This window comes from Rhamphochromis longiceps, linkage group LG7 (genome assembly GCF_057381845.1).
Source record: "Rhamphochromis longiceps isolate RC_006_pf linkage group LG7, R_longiceps_female_GT1.1, whole genome shotgun sequence".
NCBI lineage: Eukaryota > Metazoa > Chordata > Actinopteri > Cichliformes > Cichlidae > Rhamphochromis > Rhamphochromis longiceps.
In genome coordinates, this window is record NC_140563.1 from 14,838,447 (window position 1) to 14,862,602 (window position 24,156).

Genomic DNA, 24,156 nt, shown 5'->3' on the forward strand with positions numbered 1-24,156 from the left:
AACAGGGTGATCCGAAGGGCCAGCTCTGTTCTAGGATGCCCTCTGGACCCAGTGGAGGTGGTGAGTGACAGGAGAACGGCGGCTAAGCTGTCATCCCTGATGGACAACATCTCCCACCCCATGCAGCAGACTGTGACAGCACTGAGCAGCTCCTTCAGTGGGAGACTGCGGCACCCACGGTGTGGGACGGAGAGATTTCGCAGGTCTTTCCTCCCCACTGCTGTCAGACTCCATAATAAAGACTTTAACTGATCAAGCACACACATCCATACATATGCAATAATACTAAGTGCAATAATCCTTTCTGTCATCGTTGTATTTTTACTCAGTTGTATATAGTATTTGTATTTGTATTCTATTTTTATCTTATTGTATATTTATTTTATTTTATTCTACTGTATATAGTATTTTATTTTATTCTATTCTGTACAGTTGTGTACTGTATTTATTCTTATTGTATTCTAATTTTTGCCTCACAACTTTTGCACTGTCCACTTCCTGCTGTGACAAAACAAATTTCCCACGTGTGGGACTAATAAAGGTTATCTTATCTTATCTTATCTTATCTTATCTTATCTTATCTTATCTTATGTGTGTTTACTCTCTCAATCAGTGATAATGGGTGATAGTAAGGCAAGTCACGTGTGGAGCTATTTCAGCTCCACAAACAGCCGAAACGTGGTTTGGCAAAACCACAAACCTTGTCGAACACAAACAAGTTAATCATAACACAGAATATGATGATGAGTTTATGTTGAGGTGAATACAAAAATCCACCCATTATTTTACCAGATATTATGTATCTGTATGTTAGATATTGTTAGATATTACATTTCTACAAAGTCATAACTTAGTTTGTAACTTTTGCCACTCATATATCCGTTTTAAGCGCCTTCGCGACAGTGTCGCAAAGCATACTTGAGTGTTTAGCCCAGATACTCCATGGAAACACACGCACGGTTGGAGTTTTGTTTACATTCTTGGGTAAGTTTGTTATATTGAACAGTACACTGTAAAAGTCGCGTATATCTGGTTGTGTAATTCCTTTATTTAAATGCAAGGAACAAAGTGACTCTTCAATTGGAAACGCAGAAGACGTAGCACTTTTGCTAACGTTAGCTTAACTAGCGTCCAAACTTACTGTCTTTACAGGTGAGGCGACAAAAAACAGATGTTAACATCTGGTTCACGGTCACCTGAGCACTGATAGTAGTTTTCGGTCTGTCATATACTTTTATTAAGCTGTGCTGTTATTGTCAGGGAGCCAACAGTTACGGGCAACTGAGCCAGGGACATGTAGAGGACCAGGCTTTGCCCCGGCTCTCTAACATTGCTGCCCTACAAAACAGGCCAGTCCGGGCTGTCAGCGGCGGTGGGGGACACTCCGTAGTTATTACCGGTACGTATCCTTTCGTCCTATATTAAACACAAACTTCAGCCCACCAGCGAATGATGTTTGTAGTCTGTTGTGGTATTGTGAGCAAGACCTTCATAAGTCATGTGGCGCCTCCTTCTGGCCAGTGAAATTAATTGTTTGTTTTTATGTTGATAATCTGTTAATGCAAAAATTATGAATGATCTAACAGCAAACGGTAGAAGCAAACTTCCACTCAGTTCAGTCTCGTTTGTTTAAGTAAATGTCTAGAGTGAGTGTACAGGTGTAACTGTCCCAAAAATAACACATCTAAGTAAAATCTTTGATTGTTTCCATGCTGGACAGAGAGTGGCCAGGTGTTTGTGTGTGGACAGAATAACAGAGGCCAGCTGGGACTTGGCCACAGTGGAGACATCGCAACTCTTCAGCACTGCCCCATCCTGAATCAGAGAGTCACAGACATCGCCTGTGGTTGGGATTTTACCCTTCTTCTCACTGGTGAGCAGTCAGCACCGTTTCCTACCAGGAATTTATCCTCATTTCTAGTTGTACTTGGTTTAAGGGTGATATTGCTAGCCAAACCACAGGTGTTTCTTTGGGGCAGGGATAATAGATCTTTTATGGCAATGTTAGTTTTTATTCTAATATAACATTTTATTATATTTGAATAATACAATAGATGAATTGTATATAAAACAAAATAATATAGCTGTGTTATATTAGAAATTTCATTATATTAGATCTAATTTTTCTGAAAGTGCAGATAGAGTGGCTTGCAAAAGTATTCGGCCCCCTTGAACTTCTCCACATATTGTCACATTACAGCCACAAACATGAATCAATTTTATTGGAATTCCACGTGAGACCAATACAAAGTGGTGTACACTTAAGTGGAACAAAAATCATACATGATTCCAAACATTTTTTACAAATAAATAACTGAAAAGTGGGGTGTGCGTTATTATTCAGCCCCGTTTGGTCTGAGTGCTGTTAGTTGCCCATAGACATTGCCTGATGAGTGCTAATGACTAAATAGAGTGCACCTGTGTGTAATCTAATGTCAGTACAAATACAGCTGCTCTGTGACGGCCTCAGAGGTTGTCTAAGAGAATATTGGGAGCAACAACACCATGAAGTCCAAAGGACACACCCCACTTTGCAGTTTTTTTTACAAATAAATAACTGCAAAGTGGGGTGTGTGTAATTATTCAGTCCATACTTTGTAGAACCACCTTTTGCTGCAATAACAGCTGCCAGTCTTTTAGGGTATGTCTCTACCAGCTTTGCACATCTACAGACTGAAATCTTTGCCCATTCTTCTTTGAAAAACAGCTCCAGCTCAGTCAGATTAGATGGACAGCAGTTTTCAGATCTTGCCACAGATTCTCGATTGGTTTTAGATCTGGACTTTGACTGGGCCATTCTAACACATGGATATGTTTTGTTTTAAACCATGCCATTGTTGCCCTGGCTTTGTTTAGGGTAGTTGTCCTGCTGGAAGGTGAACCTTCGCCTCAGTCTCAAGTCTTTTGCAGACTCCAAGAGGTTTTCTTCCAAGATTACCCTGTATTTGGCTTCATCCATCTTCCCATCAACTATGACCAGCTTCCCTGTCCCTGCTGAAGATAAGCACCCCCAGAGCATGATGCTGCCACCACCATATTTGACAGTGGGGATGGCGTTCAGAGTGATGTGCAGTGTTAGTTTTCCACCACACATAGCGTTTTGCATTTTGGTCTCATCTGACCAGAGCACCTTCTTCCACATGTTCGCTGTGTCCCCCACATGGCTTGTGGCAAACTGCAAACGGGACTTCTTATGGTTTTCTGTTAACAATGGCTTTCTTCTTGCCACTCTTCCATAAAGGCCAACTTTGTGCAGTGCACGACTAATAGTTGTCCTGTGGACAGATTCCCCCACCTGAGCTGTAGATCTCTGCAGCTCGTCCAGAGTCACCATGGGCCTCTTGGCTGCATTTCTGATCAGCGCTCTTCTTGTTCAGCCTGTGAGTTTAGGTGGACGACCTTGTCTTGGTAGGTTTACAGTTGTGCCATACTCCTTCCATTTCTGAATGATCGCTTGAACAGTGCTCCGTGGGATGTTCAAGGCTTGGGAAATCTTTTTGTAGCCTAAGCCTGCTTTAAATTTCTCAATAACTTTATCCCTGACCTGTCTGGTGTGTTCTTTGGACTTCATGGTGTTGTTGCTCCCAATATTCTCTTAGACAACCTCTGAGGCCGTCACAGAGCAGCTGTATTTGTACTGACATTAGATTACACACAGGTGCACTCTGTTTAGTCATTAGCACTCATCAGGCAATGTCTATGGGTAACTGACTGCACTCAGACCAAAGGGGGCTGAATAATAACGCAAATCCCACTTTTCAGTTATTTATTTGTAAAAAGAAATGTTTGGAATCATGTATGATTTCCGTTCCACTTCTCACATGTACACCACTTTGTATTGGTCTTTCAGGTGGAATTCCAATAAAATTGATTCATGTTTGTGGCTGTAATGTGACAAAATGTGGGAAAGTTCAAGGGGGCCGAATACTTTTGCAAGCCACTGTATATTATCCTTAGACCATTATGATACATGTGTTTCTAGAAAAAGGGTGGAAAAAAAACTAACTCACATTCATTGCTATATTGTCAAAAAAAAAACCCTACATATTTAACAGAATGGGAATAACGGAGGACACCTTAACTACTTTCCACTCATCCAAAAGCGTAATTTTTCAGTGTGTCTTAGTTAAAGGCATATTTCTTTTCTTGTTATGGCACACTCTCAGACGGTGGGCAACTATTAGCATGTGGTTCCAATGCATTTGGGCAACTGGGTGTTGGAGAGACTGTGACACACTCAGCAGTTCTACTGGTTGTTGAGGTGAGAACACGTTGGGGGTGCAGTTTTTATAAAGTAAAGTTTTTAATTTATTTTTTTAAAATATCCATTCAATACATCTTGAGTGATCTACATTAGTATAAATGATCTTTACTTACCTGTCATCTTAATCACTTTCATTAAGGCAGATGTCATTGTGCTGTTTGTTGACAGAATCTGAAGGAGCCACTAGTTAGTGTAGCAGCAGGACTCCGACACTCACTTGCTGTTACTGGTAAGGTAGCATTGTGAACGGCCCTCGTTTTTTTTAACATCTGCCAAAGTGGTTACATGATTGGTTTTTTGCCTGTCTTTTTGTTTCTTTGTCTTTATGTTTCTTAGCTGTATTTATAATATATATATATATATATATATATATATATATATATATATATATATATATATATATATATATATATATATATATATATATACACACACACACACACAAACAGCCAAACCACGTTTCGGCTGTTTGTGGAGCTGAAATAGCCTTTTATCAAATTTAAACTTTGGCTTGATGTTCTCAAGAAAATACCATAAACCAGTCTGCAACCAGATATCTTTCATCTCATAGGACTTAGTGCATGCAGGGAATTTTCAGTCTTGGTGGAGGTATGCACTCTGACTGCTCCTGTTTTTCATGTGAAGCTATAAATCCTGTAATTCTGTTTGACTTTCAGGCTCAGGCTGTGTTTATCAGTGGGGAACTGGTCTTTTCAGTTATGCTAAGAGAGCATTCAGTCCACATGCTGTCCCATCTCACTTTAACTCTAAGGTGCCCTGTCTGGTACCAGGTAACGTAAGTTGTACTGAACATAAATAATTAATAATTTATTCTATTATTGGTGATTTGTAGATGTGACAGATATTTATGACCTTGTTGCAGGTCTGGATCAAAGAATATCACACCGGGTAACTGCAGGGTCAGCACACTGTGTGTGCCTTACAGGTAGGATGGTAGTGAGTTGCTTCAATATGTTCTGCAATAATAAGCTATGTATTTTGCACTGCTCATTCATAGGGACAATTTACACACATAAGCACACTTCTTTATCATACATCAAGTCTGCCCTCTCTGATGTCCTGTAATTAGTTCACCAGAGCATCTCAATTGCTGTTCTGCTTTTTTGCTGCTGCTTGTGCTGAATGAAGAGTAATGCTGTCGCTGTCATGTGTGCAGGAGATGGCGATTTGTTTCTGTGGGGAAGCAACAAGCATGGTCAGCTGACCACCACAGAGCCCTTCCTGTCTTCTCCCACTCTTCTGAAGCAATCTCTGCTGGATGGAGAAAAAGTGATAAATGTGTGGAGCGGCTGGACTCATAATGTTGCTCAGACAGGTACTCGGGTCTGTGATGTTCAGTAGTTTTTACAGGATTTAGAGGACAGTTGCCCAAACTGAAAAAGCAATCCCATTATCTGTTTCAGAGAGCGGGAGAGTGTTCACATGGGGAAGGGGAAATTATGGACAGCTGGGCCGTCAAATATCAGCCAGTGAGGACACAGAGCAGCAGCCAGCTGGCCCTGCGGCACAAGGTGGCACCCAGGAGGTTGGACTCCCTGCAGAGGTTGAAAACCTTTGTGGAGCAACACAGGTAGGAGTGTTTAGCACTTCGCCAGATGGCAGAACCTATAGCTGTGCTGCAATCAGTAACAATTAAATGTTTTCTTGACTTGTGTTTGGATTGTTGGTCTTGAGGATAGTGCTTTGTTGAAAATGCCAGTAGACGTCCAGCAGGAGGCAGCAGACAGTTACAGTTAAAGTAGCTGTTGATTGTTTAGTATAAGGCGAAGCATGTTTCCCCTGAACAGAAGGTTCTTAATGATTTGGATAATTATCTCTTATGTACAAAGCATACTCGCACTGTCATTATAGTTCAGCAGGGGGAAAAAAACGACTTGTGTTTATCAGTGAAGGCAGTTTTCTCTACTCCCGTAAGGACAATTACATGTGAATGGGATTGTAGCAACTAACCTGTAGTCTAAATAGTGACAATATGGTCATTGCCAATGAAGCAAATGTCAGGGACAAACAAGGACAAGCGCTCCTTTCATCTTTCCACTGCGCACAGATCATTGCAACAACACACAAGGTGTCAAAGCTTTGTCACCTTGTGTGTTGAGCGTGAAGTAAGATGAATTGGCTGAGTGGGATATGAATCACTCAGGCCACACTACTTTGTTAAAGCACTGTACATATACACTGACTGGCCACTTTTTAGGTACATCTACCAACAGCCAATCACATGACACCAACTGATGTATGAAGACGTGGTCAGGACGATGTGCTAAGGTTCAAACTGAACATCTGAATGTGAAAGAAAGGTCATGTAAGTGACTTTGAATGTGACATGGCTGTTAGTGCCAGGAGGGAGCCATGTGAGCATTACTGATGGACAAATTTCAACCCGTCAGTGGTTCATGATCAGTGGGTCAGTTTCAGTTAATCACTTGTTTTCTTTGTCAAATAAAGTGCTACATGCAAAATTCTATATTTTGCTACAAAAATGGGAATTCTGTACACTTATTTATTGGTTAAAGTGCAAACATACATGTAAATACAGTGAATAAGGAAAAAACTGCGTTTGCACCTTTCTAACGAAGCTTAAAGTTGATATTTGTTATGGCTGCCTTTATTCTTTAACACTGCCTGAACTCTCTTAGGGAAGCTTTGTTGTAATTTCTGCAAGTAGTCTTCAGGAACAGTTCTCCAGGACCTTTGAAGGACCTTCAGACTAACTGTCATTCTGTTCTGTTCCCACACTGCTTCAATAATGTTGAGGTCTGGGCAGAGGGGAGGCCAATCCATGACCGATGGTGTCCCTGTACATGAGCTCAGTTAATCACATGCCCATCTCTTGCATGTTTTTCTATCCATCTATGCTTTTATTGTTTTCAGGATCGTTGTCATTGTGAAAACTAAAGCTGTTGCTAATTAGATGCGTTCCAGATAGTTCTGCATGACAAATCAAAATTTGACAGTACTTTCCATCAATTTTGACAAGAGCCACTGGCTAATGTGCACACCCAAGCCATGACACAACCTCCACTTTTCTTTTCTTTTTTTTACAGATGGCTGCAAACACTCACTGTTGTACCTCTATCCTGACCTCCTCCATGCAAATTGACAGTTATTTGAACTTTGAAAGACCTTCAAAAAACCTGGAGAACTATTGCTCAAGACTGCTTGCAAGACAGATTGCAAGAAAGTCTGGCTCTTTGGAAACAAAATATAAAGAAATGAGGGGTGGCTCAAGACAGTACTTTAATTGCATTTAACAGCCATGCAGTGGACTGTGTCTCATATGCAGGATTCAATTAGCATTTAAGCATGTCCACTCAATTCTTGTCATACTTGTGAAGGGGGAAGCAGGAGAAAAGGCCATTAAAATCTAAAAGGTTTCGGTCAGCAAAGGGCAAGACTGTATAAGCATCCTCAAATGGCTGCATTAACTCCTCCAGCAAGCCCAGCAGTGGCTTTTAAGAGTTATGAATCAGTTGGGTCTCTGCTATAGTTTCAATTTATATTATGCGCTAAAGGGAATCGTATGCTGGAGTACCAAACGTATGTAAAGATGTGAAAAAAAATCATTATTAAATTATCAAATTTTAAAATTAAATCTAAGTGGCTTTATCTTGTCATTTTATTTAATTTGTAAGGGAGAATGCGATTAATTCAATTGTCAGTATCATATGTCATTGAATATTAGAGTCTTAAAATTGCACATTTGCTTTTCAACATGTATTTAAAAGTTATTTTCTCCACAGATTTGCTGTGGATCAGAACATAACCTTGCTACTGTAGGTGAGTGTGTTCTCTCAAAAATGTCCTTGCAGTTTCTTCACTTTTCTCCTAACTTATTATTCACATAATGCACAAGTGCACTCAACATTTCCATAGGAAACAAAAGCCTTTTATGAAAAATTAAAAGCAAAGTTTGAACTTACTGGGTTCTTTAAATTCTCATGGCTGAAATGAGAGACATCCTCAATGGCCTGAGGTGACTCTGGCTGTGTTTGCGTGAAGTAATGTAGAAGACACATCGGTGAGGCTAAACTATTTCAAGCTGCCCTCACCCCTACTAAAAAGTTAGTAAGGGAGCTGTCTAATGCATTACAGTGTTAACAATTAATCCTTGTAAAGCTGCAGAGCATTTCTGAGGTCAGCTCATTGCTCAGTGGCTATTGCATGAGGATGTAATTACAGTGTGGATAGATGGATATCATTGACAGAAGCAATTACCCGAACAGGCCTGTAAAGGGGATGAATTAACCAGATGCCCATTTACAGGCAAGTTTTTCCAGTCATATGTTTGTAGAACGATCTCCCTTTGTCTGCTTAACCGCTGAACAGACTCCGCACACTCACATGCATCCCTCAAAGAGAACTGAACAAAGATAGACATGTCTGACTGCTTGTTTGCGATCGCTCATTAGATTAAATGTGCTTTTATTCTTGCCAGGCCTGCCAAAAGTCTCCTGCTTTTCTATAGTAACCAGCTAGGCATGTAAAAGGGTTTTTGGAAGTAAAATCTATCACATTAATTTTTGAACACTGACCCAGTTTTTTTTACATGAGCACGAATATAAATATCACAGATTATCACTGAAATACAGGCGCATGCTTCCATAAGAGAGGAAACTGTGAACATCGGTGGTGTTTCTGCAAGCATCCATGCCATTCACTGGTGTTAATCTCACTAATTGATAGCGATAATGAATGTGCGATTCTAATTTGAATATGTGGAAATTGTCCATCATCCATAGTTCGCAAGAAGCACTTTGAAAAAGTTGAGTTATGGGCCGTGAAGGCAGAACTAGCAAATAGAGGTCTCATCTGAACCTCCAGCATCTCAATCTTCTGCCACGCTCACCTCTCTTCCTCCTCCTGTCTGACGTGTGGTGGCAGGAGCAATGAAATAGCAAAACAGGATTGGAAGCGCAGACCTGAGTGCTGCTATTTCGGGTGCTGAAGTAGGTCAGGCGGAAAGGAACGGAGAGCATTGCATGCTGCTTATGATATCTGTTGCCTGCTCATCCTTTGCTCATTAGAACCTGAGCAAGTTCTCCTGGTGTGTGAAAATCATCAGCGGTGGTCAGAGGTAGGGAGATGGGTCAAAGACTCTGTGGCCACAGCTCATCCAATCTGAGGAAAGATTTTTGGTTCATGTGAACATTTTTCCACTTAATGGGATTGTAGAAGCACGAACACCTTAAATTAGAGCTGTATCTGTAGAATGATGCAAGTCACACTAAAAAAAAAGGCAACCTCCGCAGACTGTGTCACTGTGGCGTTGTTATTTGGGTGTGAAATTTTAAATTGACAAATTTCAAAAACAAATAACAGCATTTGTTTGCATGCACAAATGGCCTTTTGGTTTGAGATTCCTTATTTTTTTTTATTATCCTTTTGTCGTGCAGAATATTATGCAGACACTTTGTTGCCATGGAAACACTGATGTGCTATACTCCAGTCAGTGAGCCCATGAATTAAGCACAGCACCAAAATAAAGATTTTTTTCTTCCCAATGAACCAAATGTTTCAACACATTTAGTCCAATAATACTTTCTGAACACTAAATCAAAGAAAAGGTGTCAGTCCAGTCGTAAATACATGCACTGTCTTTAAGACGGGCACTACATGCATGTTTGTAACGCATAAGCGGTTTCTGGCAAACTGTCACATTGGCATGAGCTGCTTGGCATGGCATCGAGGTCTGTGAACTGGTGAAAACATATGCGTCTTTCTGGCAAGCGCTGCGGCTTTTCGGGGACGAGCTGAAAACGCAGACAAAGACAAAGACAACCTCGCGATGAAACAAATGAAAAGATGACACGAAAGGCACACGACTGCAGTACGGGGAGAGCTTGAAGATGTGTTACCCTTGAGAAAGCAAGCTCGCTTCTGTTGTCATGGCAATGGAGCCTGTTAGGTAACTGTGTTGCCATGGCACGTGTCTCCTCGGTGATGCAGACCTGACCACACCCACCGATAGGCTCTCCAGCTGTGAAGAGCAGCGAGGCTTTGTTATTGACCAAGTGTCAGGGTGGGGAACAGGAGCTGTGTGTGTTTTCTTTTGCACCCTGTTTTTTTGTAATCCAGGATGCTGATTTTAGCCTACATTGTACACACTGTACTACAGCTCCCTCATTCTTTCTCCTGTCAGTTACACTGACCCATGATCCTTCTCCCTTTCAGGGGGAAGTCTCTTCTCGTGGGGCTGGAATGAACATGGAATGTGCGGAGACGGCTCGCAGGCCAACGTCTTTCATCCACAGCTCGTTCCTGGTCTAAGACCTGTTCTCATTGGCTGCGGAGCCGGACACTCCATGGCAGTTTGCGCTGCAACGACCGGCACAGAAAAAAATTCTGCACCACTCGAGTAACGCTGGAGCAGGGACATTTATTCTGCATGACAATCAGAGGCTATAAAAAGCGAATGCTTTGGGGAGTTAACACATTTGTGTTTTAGTGGTTTATCGGTGCCCTGTGAAACCCACGTGCGATCATTTTAAGTGCCCTTGACTCAACACTAACTTTCACATGTTAAAAGGCTACCTGAGCTACTTGAAGCGGTCACACTTTAATCTGCAGTTTGTCATAAATATCCTTGTATGGTTCTGTGATTTATGTTTCATGTGGCCATAATTTGTCTATTGTCTATGATGGACACGATGGGGTCAATGGCTTTGCAGGGTATGGCCACGCCTGTAGCTGCAACTCCACCTGACGTGTTTGCCTTCCTCAATGAAGCTGTTACAGGTCATATGAGGGATGGGCTAGACTAGTGTTACAGCTCCATCTTCTCATGTCAGGGGTTTTATTGCTGTGATCTTGAATGTCAGGAGGCAGTCAATCTCAGCAATCCATGGTGAAAAATTCTCTGTCATGTGATGTACCACTCGCACATACACACAACAGCATTTTATTTTCCATTTTTCTACTGGTCTATCAATTATTTATGCCTTTGCCCATCTGTGTCATATTCTTTGATTTTCTGTTTGTCTGATTTGCACCACTTTCATACTTCATTAATCTTGGAAGAAACTCATCCACTGGACATGACCCAACCTACATATTTATAAGGAGTAGACCTCCGCAGTGCAGCACCTGGATACCAACTGCAGTTGTTAAGGCAGTGCCTTTGAGAAAGGCAGCGAAGGTACTCAGAAAAGCTGATGCCGACTTTTCCGTGACTTTCTTTTATATGAAAATTTTTACTTTAAATGTTCATATAAGTTAAATGTGGAAACATTAAAAAATGTTAAAGTGCTTTTACCAGGATTATGTTCGGGATGGGAAAATAAATGGACACTCGCTGAAAAGTGATAATTTCTGTGGTTCTTTTTTATTTATCACTATTGTACAAGTCTGAACTGTATTGGTCAAAAAAGACACAAAAATCCCTAAACAACAAACCAATCAGAACGACCACTGAACACCTTATTGAGATAACTAACCACAAAATGCACGGTGTTCAAAACACACACTCTGAAATCGCACCAAATGCCACAAATTAGTTGCCTCTAAGTTGTGTAATTGATTCTGTTTCATGATAATAGCTTTCTTTCTTGCTTTCTGTCTTACATGTATTATAACTTGACCAGCACACAGTCCCCCCAGCTCTATTGACATATTCAGATCTGCTGTACCAGACTGCACTCAGATCTCAGCAAGTGGTTGGCAGTGTGTTTGCAGTTGTTTGGTAAAAAGTTGGTCCCTTCTCACTAACTTTGTCTACACAAACAGTGGATCAGGACTCTGTATCTTTAACTAGGTTATGCTCGTTGCTTGCCTTTAGAAGCTGATCAGCACTGGGGTCGATGCTGCGTACACGTGCTTTCAAGTACTGAGCTGATGCTTGTTTTCAATGTGCTGGTGACTGATGGTTAATTTAAAAGAAAATGCATATTGTTTCATCGTCGTGTTGGTTAAGCTGTAATCCTGAATGGTAAGAAGAATTTACATAACAGAGGCACTTGTCCAGTATGATGAGGATAATGGTTTGGTATTAGTTAGTATTACATACCAATGTAGCAATTTGGATGTGTCCAAAAAAAATGATGAAGAGGTATAATCCAATTATACGTGATTGTCAATTAAACAATTATTTAAATGCCTGTGCTTTGATACGAGAATGCATGTTATATAGGAGCCGTCTTTGATAATCAAAGTACAACTGCATACCATCATTCAGTAAATAAAAATCTGTCATTTCGTTCCTACCTACCCTGCAAAACCAAGATTTGCATCACAAACTATTATTATTGTAACAGCACAACTTGCCATTTTAATGCCTCTTTAATACAAGGTAAGAGTGGTGTGTTTTTTAGTTTTTTTAAAGTTTTTTTTTAAAGCATGACATTATTATTACTATATTGTTGTGGACATTATCTTTGATGCATGAAAACATATCGAAGGAATGTTAAAGATTCACTGGTGCAAAACAGTGCAAAAGTCTACAAAGGTGTGACGATGACAGTGCAAAGTTAATGACTTGTTTTCAACGGTTTAGTCTGGCTGACGTGACGCGTGACAGGTTTTTGCTGAAGGGGGTTTGCGGTTTAAAATCGGAGCAACATTTCTTTTTGTTCACTTTTGGACAGAAGAAGCACACAAATATTTGATGATCACTCAAAAAACATTGGTACACACAACTTCAGCACACAAAAAGCATATTTACAGCACTGGCACACACCAAAAATAGGCACACAAATTACAGCACATTAACCAGTCACAGATACTGAGCTACATAAGGCTTGACAACAAAACGTCCTCTGTGCTACATCTATGCTGAGTTTTGTGATGTACAGGTTGTCACTGTCACACCCATTTAAAAATACTAATACACACAACAATGCTACAGCACTATCAGGTGGGTGATGGGCCGTTATGGGTCATACACATAGTGGTTGGTACACCATGGTTCATAACACAAACTGACTCTGTTGGTTGTCTGCTCCGGTGCTGTCGTTGGGTTTCTATAAACATATAAAAAAACAACAATAACAAAAATAAATTATTACACAAATTATGTATAATGGTGGAAATGATGGCGATGATGGCTACCTCTGCAGGTGCAGGGAGAGGTGAAATGACACTGGCTTGGAGAGTAAAGAAAATGTGCTCCGTTAGTTCTTCATGGTAAACATGGGTTTACCATGTTTTGGGTTTTTGTTCCCCATGCTTAGCGGAAGGCGTCAGACACCAATGTACTGTCTGTGTGCAGAGGTTAGACTCTGAGTCGGTTAATAAACATGCCCAATCATGCTGCGTTTGACAGGTTTATGTACAGTAGTTCAGTCATTGTCATGCGTTTTTTTATACTTTGCGTCATGCTCTCACAGTCACCTCTTTTTTTTCTTCTCTTTTTTTTTAAAGCTCTCTTTGACCTGGACAGGGTCAAACAGCAGTTGGTAACACTAGCCGGACGCTAGTAGGAAAGGAAAGATGTATGTAGATGCATGTGCTGTTGAATAAAAACGGAGTCTAAACACTCATTGTGTATAAAATTTATTTCATGCAAGGACTTATATTTACATATTTTTATTTGAATACTTTTCTTTTGCATAAATGTAAAATACATGCATTTACCTTTCCCCAAGTAAACCCACAGCCCATGCTATGTCTCACTGTACTTTTTTTTTCCTTCCCACCCCTCCACTTGAATTGCATGAGCATATAATTCACCTGCATCTCTTCACATCAAATCTTAACAAGTTGTTGTTGTTGTTTTTTTGTTTTTTAAATATATAACATCACTTAAATACCACAAGAGACATGACTCAAAAAATGTAAAACTCTGCTCATTCAGAATAAAAACAGAAACTAGTTGCTATAATTTGCCTATCTTCTTCTAGAAATGAACATTTCTGATTGGTCAACAAAACAAAAAATAAAGAGGAAAAGAAAAGAAGAAGAAATTTGTTAAAGTGCCCTGAAAAATTTGTGCATAATTATTGGGACAGTATCAATACATGTAACCGTAACAGTATTGATGTTTTAAATCAATAGACATACATACTGCACGAGTCATCGTGACATCTCCAACTGATCCTAACTCAATATATTTTTGCTCTGTGGAGTTGCCTTGTCCCCTTTACTTATATTTTGTGCTTTATTATACAAAAGACGTGGGGACTAATAAGTGATTTTTTAAGGTTTTCTTTTTTAGTGCTTCTTTTTTTTCTTTTTTTTTTGCTTGGTGCTATGTATCCCTACTAAAGGTTCAGTCCTAGTATGTGTTCAGTGGTGTAACAACAATATCCAAGAGGGCTATTTTTTTTAAAACTGTGATTAAGGGAACGAGGGTTTTGCAAAAGGTACAAGGTTCACCTACAAGGTTATAAATAAAGCTTTTGTTACACTGTTATGAGCATGGAATAAAGTGTAATGATGCTACACTGGGAGCACTTATGTTAATATCATGTCAATTTATTACTCGTTTTTACTTTGCCTCTCCAAGTATGAAGGCACCGTTGTTTCGTAATTCATGAGTCCTGCCTTAATTTAGCAGCACAGCGGTATAGACGTGGTGGCAGTCTACTGATACCCTTTAAAAACTTGTGACTACCAGTAAATATATTTGTATAAAAACTATTTATGCTCATAACAGCATTAGTTGGCTTTATGACAGATTGTTCAAGTTAAATCACGCTATTTTTTTTTTTCTGTTGGAGGCCCCAGTCAAATAAATACAAGAAAATAAATATATGAATTTGGGGAAAGGCAAAGAATGGTGGCTACATAAAAACCTCTGCTATGACTGAGTCTCTTGTAAAGCTGTTTCAAAATGCATAAAAATGACAAAGCTTATGAAGCTTTTGAAAGAAAACCTTTTTTTTTTCTCCTTACAGGTAATTGCAATACAGTTAGCTTCTTGTTGAACATAATTTCTCATGCAGTTCATGCAAATGAACAGTTTTAGTTCTGTTGACATTAGATGTATTCATCACTGGCATCATAGGAATTGTCATCATCTCCATATTGCATCGGACATCATGAACTGTATGTTCATTTTTTCTTTTCTAATGGCCACTCGGGTAACATTATCTGGACTGCACTTTCAGAATGACGTCTCTACTTTGCAACGTACAAAGCACTTAAGAGAAGTTCCCTTAACAGCTTTTGGATATGTTTTAAAAGCCTTGTATAATTAATGTCCAGCATATTATTGGCAGGGGTTACATCTTATGAAAATTTATTTCACAAAAAAAGTTGTTGAAAAACAAAAAACCAAAACCAAAAAAGCAAATGAGATAAGTTATTGGCAGAAGAGAATGAGAGATCAAAAGCAACAGAGCAACAGGCAATGATGTAAACACAAGGAAAAGAGTGTGGTTAGCCTGTGATAAGAAGTAGAACGGTGCTTTGTCTGCAACTGAGGTGACCCATGCAGAGTGGCATGTGCCAATGTTTTCTAGTCTATGATATGATGACACACCCAAGGAGAACACTTGGGAAGCTTAAGTATAAGCACAGTTAAGATACAATTTTCCAGAAAAATAAACATAAAATAATAATAATTTTAAAAGAAAAAGAAACAAAAGCAGGTGTGAAGGCAAGTGTGAAAGCAAAATCTGACAGGAAATATAAGAAGTGTGGACTGGCCTTCCAATGGCATTGTATCTGCTACTCAACCATGCTACATAATGGATGGGATGGGAGAATGTGAGTGCTGCATTAGACAGGGTGGGCTGCAGGGCAGGGCGGACACTGAGGACACTCCAGAGGCATCCCCGCTCATGCCAGACATGCTGTTAAGGCTCCAAGGCTTTTCATAACCTTCAGTTGAAAAACAGAGAACGTTCTGAGTACACTGCAGCACTGAATCCACGACAAAGTGTTTTGGTGTTCCTCACTGGTTATACTACACCTGTTGCTTTCTTGTTTTTGACTCCAAAGAAACAGGTCAACACAGACGTGAGACACATTATTATTCTCCATGCATTGAGTGCATTAGGAGTACAACAGCATGCACCGGGTGGTACTGGAATGGTTTGGAGTATAACACTTAAAAAGTCAAGAAAGCTAGGCACCTCAGGCAGGGAATGTTTCGTCAGCTACAGGTAGAATATCACACTGTATGCCGTTTTCTGCACACAGCTGGAGACTTACAGGACGTTCTTAGAGGAATGTTTTGATTTATCATTAATAGAAAATTTAAAAGCAAAACAAAAACAAAGGGGCGATCCCCATTATTAAAGTATAGAAATCTGTAAATTTCAATTTTGTCTTGTCTTCTTAATAATAACATCTGATATTAGCTGTCATCCATCTGTGTTATGCTCCTTCACCATACTGATAGCACCCATCAGCAAGACACTTCATGCACCGTTATGATCAAGAGCAATGTTCTCAAAAGTCAGGATTCCGCATGGTATTTATCATTAAAACACATATACATACATGGTACACGCGTAACACGTAAATACTTTCTTAGGCAGATAAGACAACACATTCTAGATCATATAAATCTCGAAAATAGTTTTCTTACTTGTAAATAAATAGGGGTATTACATTATGCACGTATCAAAAAATATAGTATGTAGATGTGGACAATTACTCTGGACATTTGTGGTGATTGTGCTTGATCTTAACATGTTTTAGTGAATCGGAATATATACAAATCCCAGCAGGATGACTGAGGAGAAGCAGCTGCTGTGAACGTGTATGATAGCTGTAATAAAGAGGTTTGTTGTTGTGTGCATGTGTGTGTGTAACTGTGCCTGTGTCTCTGTGAGTGTGTGTGTGTATGTGTGTGTGTGAGAGAGAGAGCCTGTGTAAAAACTGAGGTGTAACTCTCAGCAAAGAGGCAAAAAAGGGGGCTTGTCCTGCCTATATGGTCTACAGGGTGTCAGTGTCTCAGGGGGGCCTGTGATTGGCTGTTACTGTACGTACCCCTCCTCACTCTGCCCCCTGTGTGGTTGGGGCGTTCAGTAGTAGTGGTGACCAGGAAGCAGGGTCGCTCTCTCTCGCTGGGGCTGAAGATTTCCTCCGGAGATATGGCCTGGTCTATATGAGGGCAATCTTCATTGGCCAGAGCTGCGTTAGCTGCCTCACCGTTCAGTTTAGAATCTTAAAAGAAACCAAAAATTAAAACGAACAAACAAACAATCAGATTTTTCTGTACAGGCTGTTTATTTAATTCAAGCACTACATATTTGAATATGTAGTTTGTTTTTATGTTCTGCTACCTTAATTCACACTGGGATAAACTCGTTCAATAATGCTGTCTGCATAACTGCTGTTTACCTTCCACTCCTTTGCGGAAGCTCTGTTTGAAGCTTTGTTATTGAAGCTTGGAGATTTATGAGCGCAAACTGAATCAAAGGTCAACATATCTTCGCTGTAACGACACCAAGGGTGGGGTGGGGGACATCAAACTACTTACACTTTTCTTAATCTTACAAATACATGCATCCGGTTAGTTTTAAGAGAGAGGAGGAGTGAATCACTGCATTAAGGAGTGCAAAATCAATAGCAAGATTACTCACAGTCTGCTGAATCTCTCTATTCGCCTATCCAGTCAAATATGCTTTTCATTACATATTTTATTGATTTGTTATGAGCGGAGAACTCGTTTTGTTTAATCTCGTGCCTGAATCATAAGCTGATTGAAGTGTGGGAACAGACGAACAGTGAAACAGCACAATAGAAATAGGATGAATAGAAATGAGACAACTCATTTATCAGAAAGTATGTCACGCTTGTTTCTTACCTTGAAACTTTATCTCGAAAACATCGTCATTGGCAATGGGGCTCTGATGCTGGGAGCTGATGCTTGTTTTGCAGAAGTTAGGAGAGCCTGGTTGGGGTGCCCGAGGGATATGCCTGTTTTTTTTCTTTGGTAGTTTCTGTTTTGCCATCGCCAGCGAGTAATACATTCCAAAGTTGTTGACAATCACGGGGACGGGCATGGCGATGGTCAGCACACCTGCCAAGGCGCACAGAGCTCCAACCAGCATACCGGAGGTCGTCTGAGGGTACATGTCTCCATAGCCGAGGGTCGTCATGGTCACTACAGCCCACCAGAATCCAATCGGGATGTTCTTGAAGTGCGTGTGCTCGCTGGCTCTTGGGTCGTTGGGATTAGCTCCAATCCGTTCAGCGTAGTAGATCATAGTGGCGAAGATGAGGACACCGAGAGCGAGGAAGATGATGAGGAGCAGGAACTCATTGGTGCTGGCTCTCAGCGTGTGGCCCAGCACCCTCAGCCCAACAAAGTGACGGGTCAGCTTGAAGATACGCAGGATCCGCACAAAGCGGACCACTCTCAGGAAACCCAGCACATCCTTAGCTGCTTTGGAGGAGAGGCCGCTTAGGCCCACCTCCAGGTAGAAGGGAAGGATGGCCACAAAGTCGATGATGTTCAGCGCATTTCGAATGAAGTCAAATTTGTTTGGGCAGAAAGTTATTCGCATTAGAAATTCAAACGTGAACCACACCACACAGACACCTTCGATGTAGGTGAGATAGATGGCGGTCTCAGTCTCCTGGTAGGTGTTCATCACTGTCTCATTGTCCACCACGTCCCATTCTGTGCGGTTGATGATGGGATTGAAGGCTTCGTGGGTCTCCAAACAGAAGGTGGTGATGGACACCAGAATAAAGAACAGCGAAGCCAGAGCCACCCACTGAGCAGGAAATATTTAGGGGGCAGAAAAAGAAAGGAAAGAAGGAAGAGGAGAAGGACAGAAAGGAGAATGAGCACACTAATACATGCAGTGTAATCAAGCTTGACGGCCTAGCAGCCATTCTTAGTAAGACACAATGCAATTTAATCTTCTATCGCAGACAGTGGCATCTAGTTTGACAGTGGCAATAACACCCCAGCTGCACTCCTCTCTGATGTGTGTCTTGAATCTGAAGCGCCGCTGCAACAGGGACAATTAATGCAAGCTTGCTGTTCTTCCTTCTCATCCATCTGCTGTATATCAAGGTTGTGGCATTTTCAAGGGTATGGTACATATATAATTATTAAGCGCCTGTAGCAGCAGTAGCAGCAGACAGGACACTAGTGTCAACCCACTGGACTAAATTTAGCTGGGGTTCTTCCCTTTAGCTCCATCACCACAGCAGGTCTTCCCTTACACAAGGTCATACTGTCCACATCATAAAGCTCTTGGGAATGACGGTGAGCTGAGAGGCTCACTGAGCTGAGGACAGACTTTTATGTGAAGCCATAATTTCCCTTAATGGGAAAAAAAAAGTACTTCACCCCCTAGTATTGATTAGCTGATCAAATTTCTTTACATTTAGGTTCTGTTATTCTTCCATACTACATGGGTGTAACAGATACAGTGCTGTCCCCTGGGTATTGATCCCAGCCCTGTCCTCATGCACTACTGGTTTACAGCATGTGTTATTGTTCATGCTCTTTACTGTAGGGGGGAAAAACAACAACAGTAAACAGTAATCTAAGTTCAATCAGAGGAAAAAAGATGGACAGAGAAGTGCACAGGAAGAGCAAATATCTGCTTAATGATCCTATGAATTGCAAATGTTGGATCAATAGCAATCGACTCATGCATAAAACCTTCCTTAAATGAGGCCCTGCTGTACCTTTCAAACTAATGCACAGTCTTGTTAAGTAGCAGGGAGGAATAATGAATGACTAAGTTGGAAAAGGGCCGGTCTGGGCATGAAGTCCTCTGAGAGAGGGGAATGATCTGTACTTGTCAGTCGGTCTCATTCAAAGTGGGCCACTAAGACAGGCGATGCAGCACAATATAATAAGAAGAAGAAGATGGAAAACAGGCCTTCATCATCATGTCTCATCAGTGGCAATTCATTGCCCCGTGCTGAGGAAATCACTGCTCCTTATGAATGCCTGCCTTCCTTCCATCTTAGCATGATGGTCCAGAGGGAAGCTGTGTTGACTGCAGAAGCACCAACTCCTGTCAGCAGAGCTGTCCTCTTTGTTCAGAGAGACAACATCCCAGTTCACAATGTGGATCTACACGCTGTTATGTAACACAAATTTGGCGTAAAATGTTTAGCATTTACGCATTCAAAAGGAACGTGGAGCACTTAGCATTCGCAGGCAATCGAATAGTGAGGCGACTTTAATAAACACGCAGTGGTCGAGATAATAACGTTCAGCTTTTGCAGATATGATGTAAGAGGAGTTTTTTGCCAAGTTTCAAGGCGTTAATAAGTGGTGGTGTTTTTATCAAATTGCATAATGTTGTTGTTTTTGTCCACCCCCTCTCCACTATGTGCTGCACGAAAAAAGAAACAAGTACTCCTTAGACAGTAATAGAGCACAGTACCACCACGCTGCAAAACAATGACTTCAACCAACTGCACACGTTGGAGTCATAATCGACACCTGCTGGCTTGCTGTGTTTTAGGCGACTGTAATCTAAATGTCATTGTGATTTGAATTTTTGGGAGTTGCACTAACCATATTTTTTTTCTCTACTTTGACACAGAAAATTAAAAACAATTATGAAAACAATCCTTATTTGAGGCAAGTCACCACTGCTGCCACTACCATACAAACTCCAGTGCGATAAAGCCTCATAATTTGAGCTGCTTTGCCCCTGATTCCTCCTAACAAGCAGGCTCGCTCAACCCTCTGAACATCCCACCCTTCGAACTGTTAAACAAACGCTGTGTCTCATCAGACTGCCTCCTAAATTATGTGTCTGTGTGACAGTTAGGAACAGTGTGGCCTGGAGGAAGGGCAACAAGTGACGATTGTTTGCTCCTTATTGGCTAATTCTCACTGTTGCCAGAAAACCATGGGTCTACTGTGCTGTGCAGTGGCAAGGGTTTTTCCACTGATGTATCTACTGTGAATAGAGTCAGTAATTAACTCTGAGGCTCACTTCTAATTAATCTTTCTGCCTGTCTTTGTGGAGTCGATCCCTGCTCTGCTTTTGTCATGCTTGTTGTTAAATGTAGGACACAGCTGAGCTTCTGCTGGGGGAATCTTTCCTGTGTGAAGAAAATCAAATTTGGAAGTGTGTATGTGACGGGTGGGGGGTGGCACTGATTCCATAATGCTTTCTGGAAGAGTGAGAACAAGTCAATGCAGTTTACTCTGTCTGGATTGGTGCCTGATAACTAATTACTACAGCTACAACAGCAGCTGTTAAAGCAGCATGCAGCACAGCAGTTGTTTTAGGGGCTCATGGTCCAAAAAAAATTACAAATATATTAAAAAAAAAAGTGTAAAGTTGTCCTTGTCACCAATGGCAAGTATTACACCCTGATGGAAAAGTGCCCATGACAAACACTAAAAATGTCACCCCTAACAGCAACCTAATTTTGTCTGGAGGTCTGCCACAGAAAGAAAATGTGGTGATGCCAAAGATCTGGTTTCCTAATGTGCAGCTGACCTATTTAACCAAAAAAGCCAGCCTGCCCTGGGATCCCCGTGTTGTGGAAATATCTATCTAAAGACCTGTGAGATTCAAAATGAGTTTCTTCATCTTCTCCAGCAAGATAAGAGGAGGACAGAAGTGATGATTTTCATGCAAATGGTTCTTCTACATGAAGTTGGTTCATTTCCCCCCTCTCCTCCTCTTTCTCCCACATGCACTCTCATCGACCTGCTGTGGGGACCCTCAGAAGAGCAATTTCAAGGTCATCAAAAGCCCTTTCTACAAAAGCCCACCACCAAACGCCTTTGTTTCACCATCAAGGAGCAGAAGAGGACCAATTAACAAGTGTATTACTTTTAATGCATCATGACAACAACACCAGAACATTTTTAGCATTTTTGCATAACATACATAATATATACTTTAATTTAATTTAAGAAAAACAATGACACAAGGACATTTTTAAAAGTGACTCACCCTTGCATATTTAGAGGAGTAAGGGTCCTCAAACAGAGCCCAAACCCGTTTCTGCCACCGACTCCACAGGCTCCCATTCCTGGTATCAGGAGAGTCTCCCTGAGCCAGCCTTCTCGTCATTTCATCCACATCATCCTCAGCATGCTCCTGGTCTGGCTCCTGATCATCATTCCCCAGGTCTAACAGGCCCCCCCCGCTGAAACTATCAAGGGCCTCTTCTGCCTCCCGGTGCTGGCGATAGGTCATCCAGCAGCATGGCTCCACGTCTGTTTCATCAATCCCCCAGAAGGCCAGTTCCTCCTCATAGAGCGGCCCGCAGACATCGGCAGGGCAGTGCAGTTTACCTGTCCTGTAGTAATTAAGGATATGTGCAAAAACGCCAGGGTGGCGGTCGAAGAAAAATTCCTCGATCTTGGCATCATAGTCAAAGTGGTTGGGCGCATCAGGCTCGGCCAGCCAGGACAAGCGAGTGCCAGGTAGAGTGCGCAGGGTGCTGCGGTATGTCTGATGTCTGATCCCTCCCACGTTTATCACAATGCGATCCTTGTCGTCGCTCAGGCCCATCGCGTCCCCTAGGCATTTCTCCAATAAGTTCCCTTCATCGCAAAGGTAAGTCTAGGCGCACAGTGCAGACCATGCACAGGAGTGATCAGGGTGACGGAAACAATTACATAAGGAAAGCAGCTCACAAAGCAACCAGTCCTTTTCTCAGCAGCTGTGAAAGAAATCGGGGCAGTCTGACACGCATCCCCCTCTAAACCCTGAATTTTCTGCAAGCATCCATTCATTCATTCATTCAGCTGGAGGATCAAAAACGCTCAGGGCTGCCAAGCTCGCTGGAAGGTAGAGAAACCGAATCCAAAACCCAATGTAGCCAATGGCATCACATTAAGAATGGACGTCACATCATCGATAAATCCAAGATGTCGAAAGAGATATATAAAGAGAGGGAAAACGCCGACAGAATAAATCCAGCTCTTTAAACTCACTAGTATGCGACAGTTGATAGATCAGCCCTGAGGAAGGTTTATGACTTTCACAGCAAGGTGACTGCGGTGATGATGATGGTAGTGGTGCTGGGTGGAAAGCTCCTGGTGGAGCTGCTCAGTCCTTCTGTTGCTGCCTACAGACTCACCTCCTTCACACTCCCGCTCCCTTCCTGAATTTAACGACACGCCGCCACTAAGCAGCAGGTCTTTGTCTCAGCGCTGAGATGCTTCCTCGCTCACAGACTTCACTGCCGTTCATGCATCGCTGAGAAGAACACATCCATCGCTCTTTTTGATGGGAGGACCACCCCGTTCCCTGCACTGCTGATAAAGAAAATCAAAGATGAGAGGGCGACAAACCTCCCCCAAGAAGAAGAAAAAAAGAAAAAACGCCCAAACGGCCAGTTATTCTCACCGAGCACAGCTCTTCTCTCAGCACAGATGGAGCATGCCCAGTGGAGAGCCCTGCGTTTATTAAAAACACGCTGTCAAATCCCCCAATTACTGTAAGGATGCTCAAATAATCATCCTTGCTCAGTTTTACTTGTCCTCCTCCTCCTCCTGCTCGCTGAACGTCGTCGCCCAGAGGGTAAATGCAGGGTTAGCGCCTCTAACAGTCCGGATGCTGCCAGGGAAGGTCTTCATCATCTTCACGCACAGCTGGCTGGAGAAGGTGTGACCCTGAAGCCATGAACGCGCACATCTGCTCGTAGCATAAAAACACTATTAGAAGACGGTAAAGCTTCGTGGTTTGCAGACAAGTTCAGACAAGAGCTGAGAGCTCAGATATGAACACAAAGACCGGAGAAGATTCAAGATTTGCGCAAGTCTGCGTGCTGCACAGCGCGCCTAAATAATTAGTCGATGAGGATCGTGTTTAATTCGCCAGCAGAGGGCGCGACTGCTCAAAGCAAGGAAATTTTATGGTCCGAATCATTTCAAACATTAAAAAACATAATAATTAAAGTTGGCAGAATTGCTCCATAATCTAACTAAAAAAGTAAGTAACAAAACAAAAACAAACAATGAGATATTTCTAAAAATGCCAGTTTTATAGCTTTATAGTGTTTTTAAAGCTGTTTTGAATATGTGATTT

At 41.5% G+C, this 24,156-nt stretch overlaps 2 protein-coding genes across 5 annotated transcripts; one reads left to right on the top strand and one right to left on the bottom strand.

Moving 5' to 3' along the window:
* The first annotated feature begins 851 nt into the window (after window positions 1–851).
* sergef (secretion regulating guanine nucleotide exchange factor) lies at window positions 852–11,593 on the top strand. The gene is made up of 11 exons (XM_085412417.1): window positions 852–984; window positions 1,261–1,399; window positions 1,721–1,873; window positions 4,167–4,261; window positions 4,433–4,493; window positions 4,942–5,055; window positions 5,148–5,210; window positions 5,442–5,600; window positions 5,689–5,855; window positions 8,029–8,065; window positions 10,460–11,593. Exons 1-11 carry the CDS (start codon window positions 943–945, stop codon window positions 10,645–10,647), a joined length of 1,218 nt encoding a protein of 405 aa, XP_085268543.1. The 5' UTR covers window positions 852–942; the 3' UTR covers window positions 10,648–11,593.
* kcnc1b (potassium voltage-gated channel, Shaw-related subfamily, member 1b) lies at window positions 11,591–23,953 on the bottom strand. Of its 4 annotated transcripts, none has more exons than XM_085412402.1 (5): window positions 23,476–23,951; window positions 22,072–23,381; window positions 17,982–18,897; window positions 17,162–17,338; window positions 13,762–16,045 (listed from the first exon to the last, which is right to left on the bottom strand). In XM_085412402.1, the coding sequence occupies exons 2-5, from the start codon at window positions 22,633–22,635 to the stop codon at window positions 15,906–15,908; spliced, it is 1,797 nt and encodes a 598-aa protein (XP_085268528.1). In that variant the 5' UTR covers window positions 22,636–23,381; window positions 23,476–23,951; the 3' UTR covers window positions 13,762–15,905. The 4 variants fall into 4 exon arrangements, with proteins under 4 accessions (XP_085268529.1, XP_085268528.1, XP_085268526.1 ...); XM_085412400.1 differs by having other exon boundaries at window positions 22,072–23,384; XM_085412403.1 differs by lacking the exon at window positions 13,762–16,045 and adding an exon at window positions 11,591–13,242 and having other exon boundaries at window positions 22,072–23,953.
* Between the last annotated feature and the right edge of the window lie 203 nt (window positions 23,954–24,156).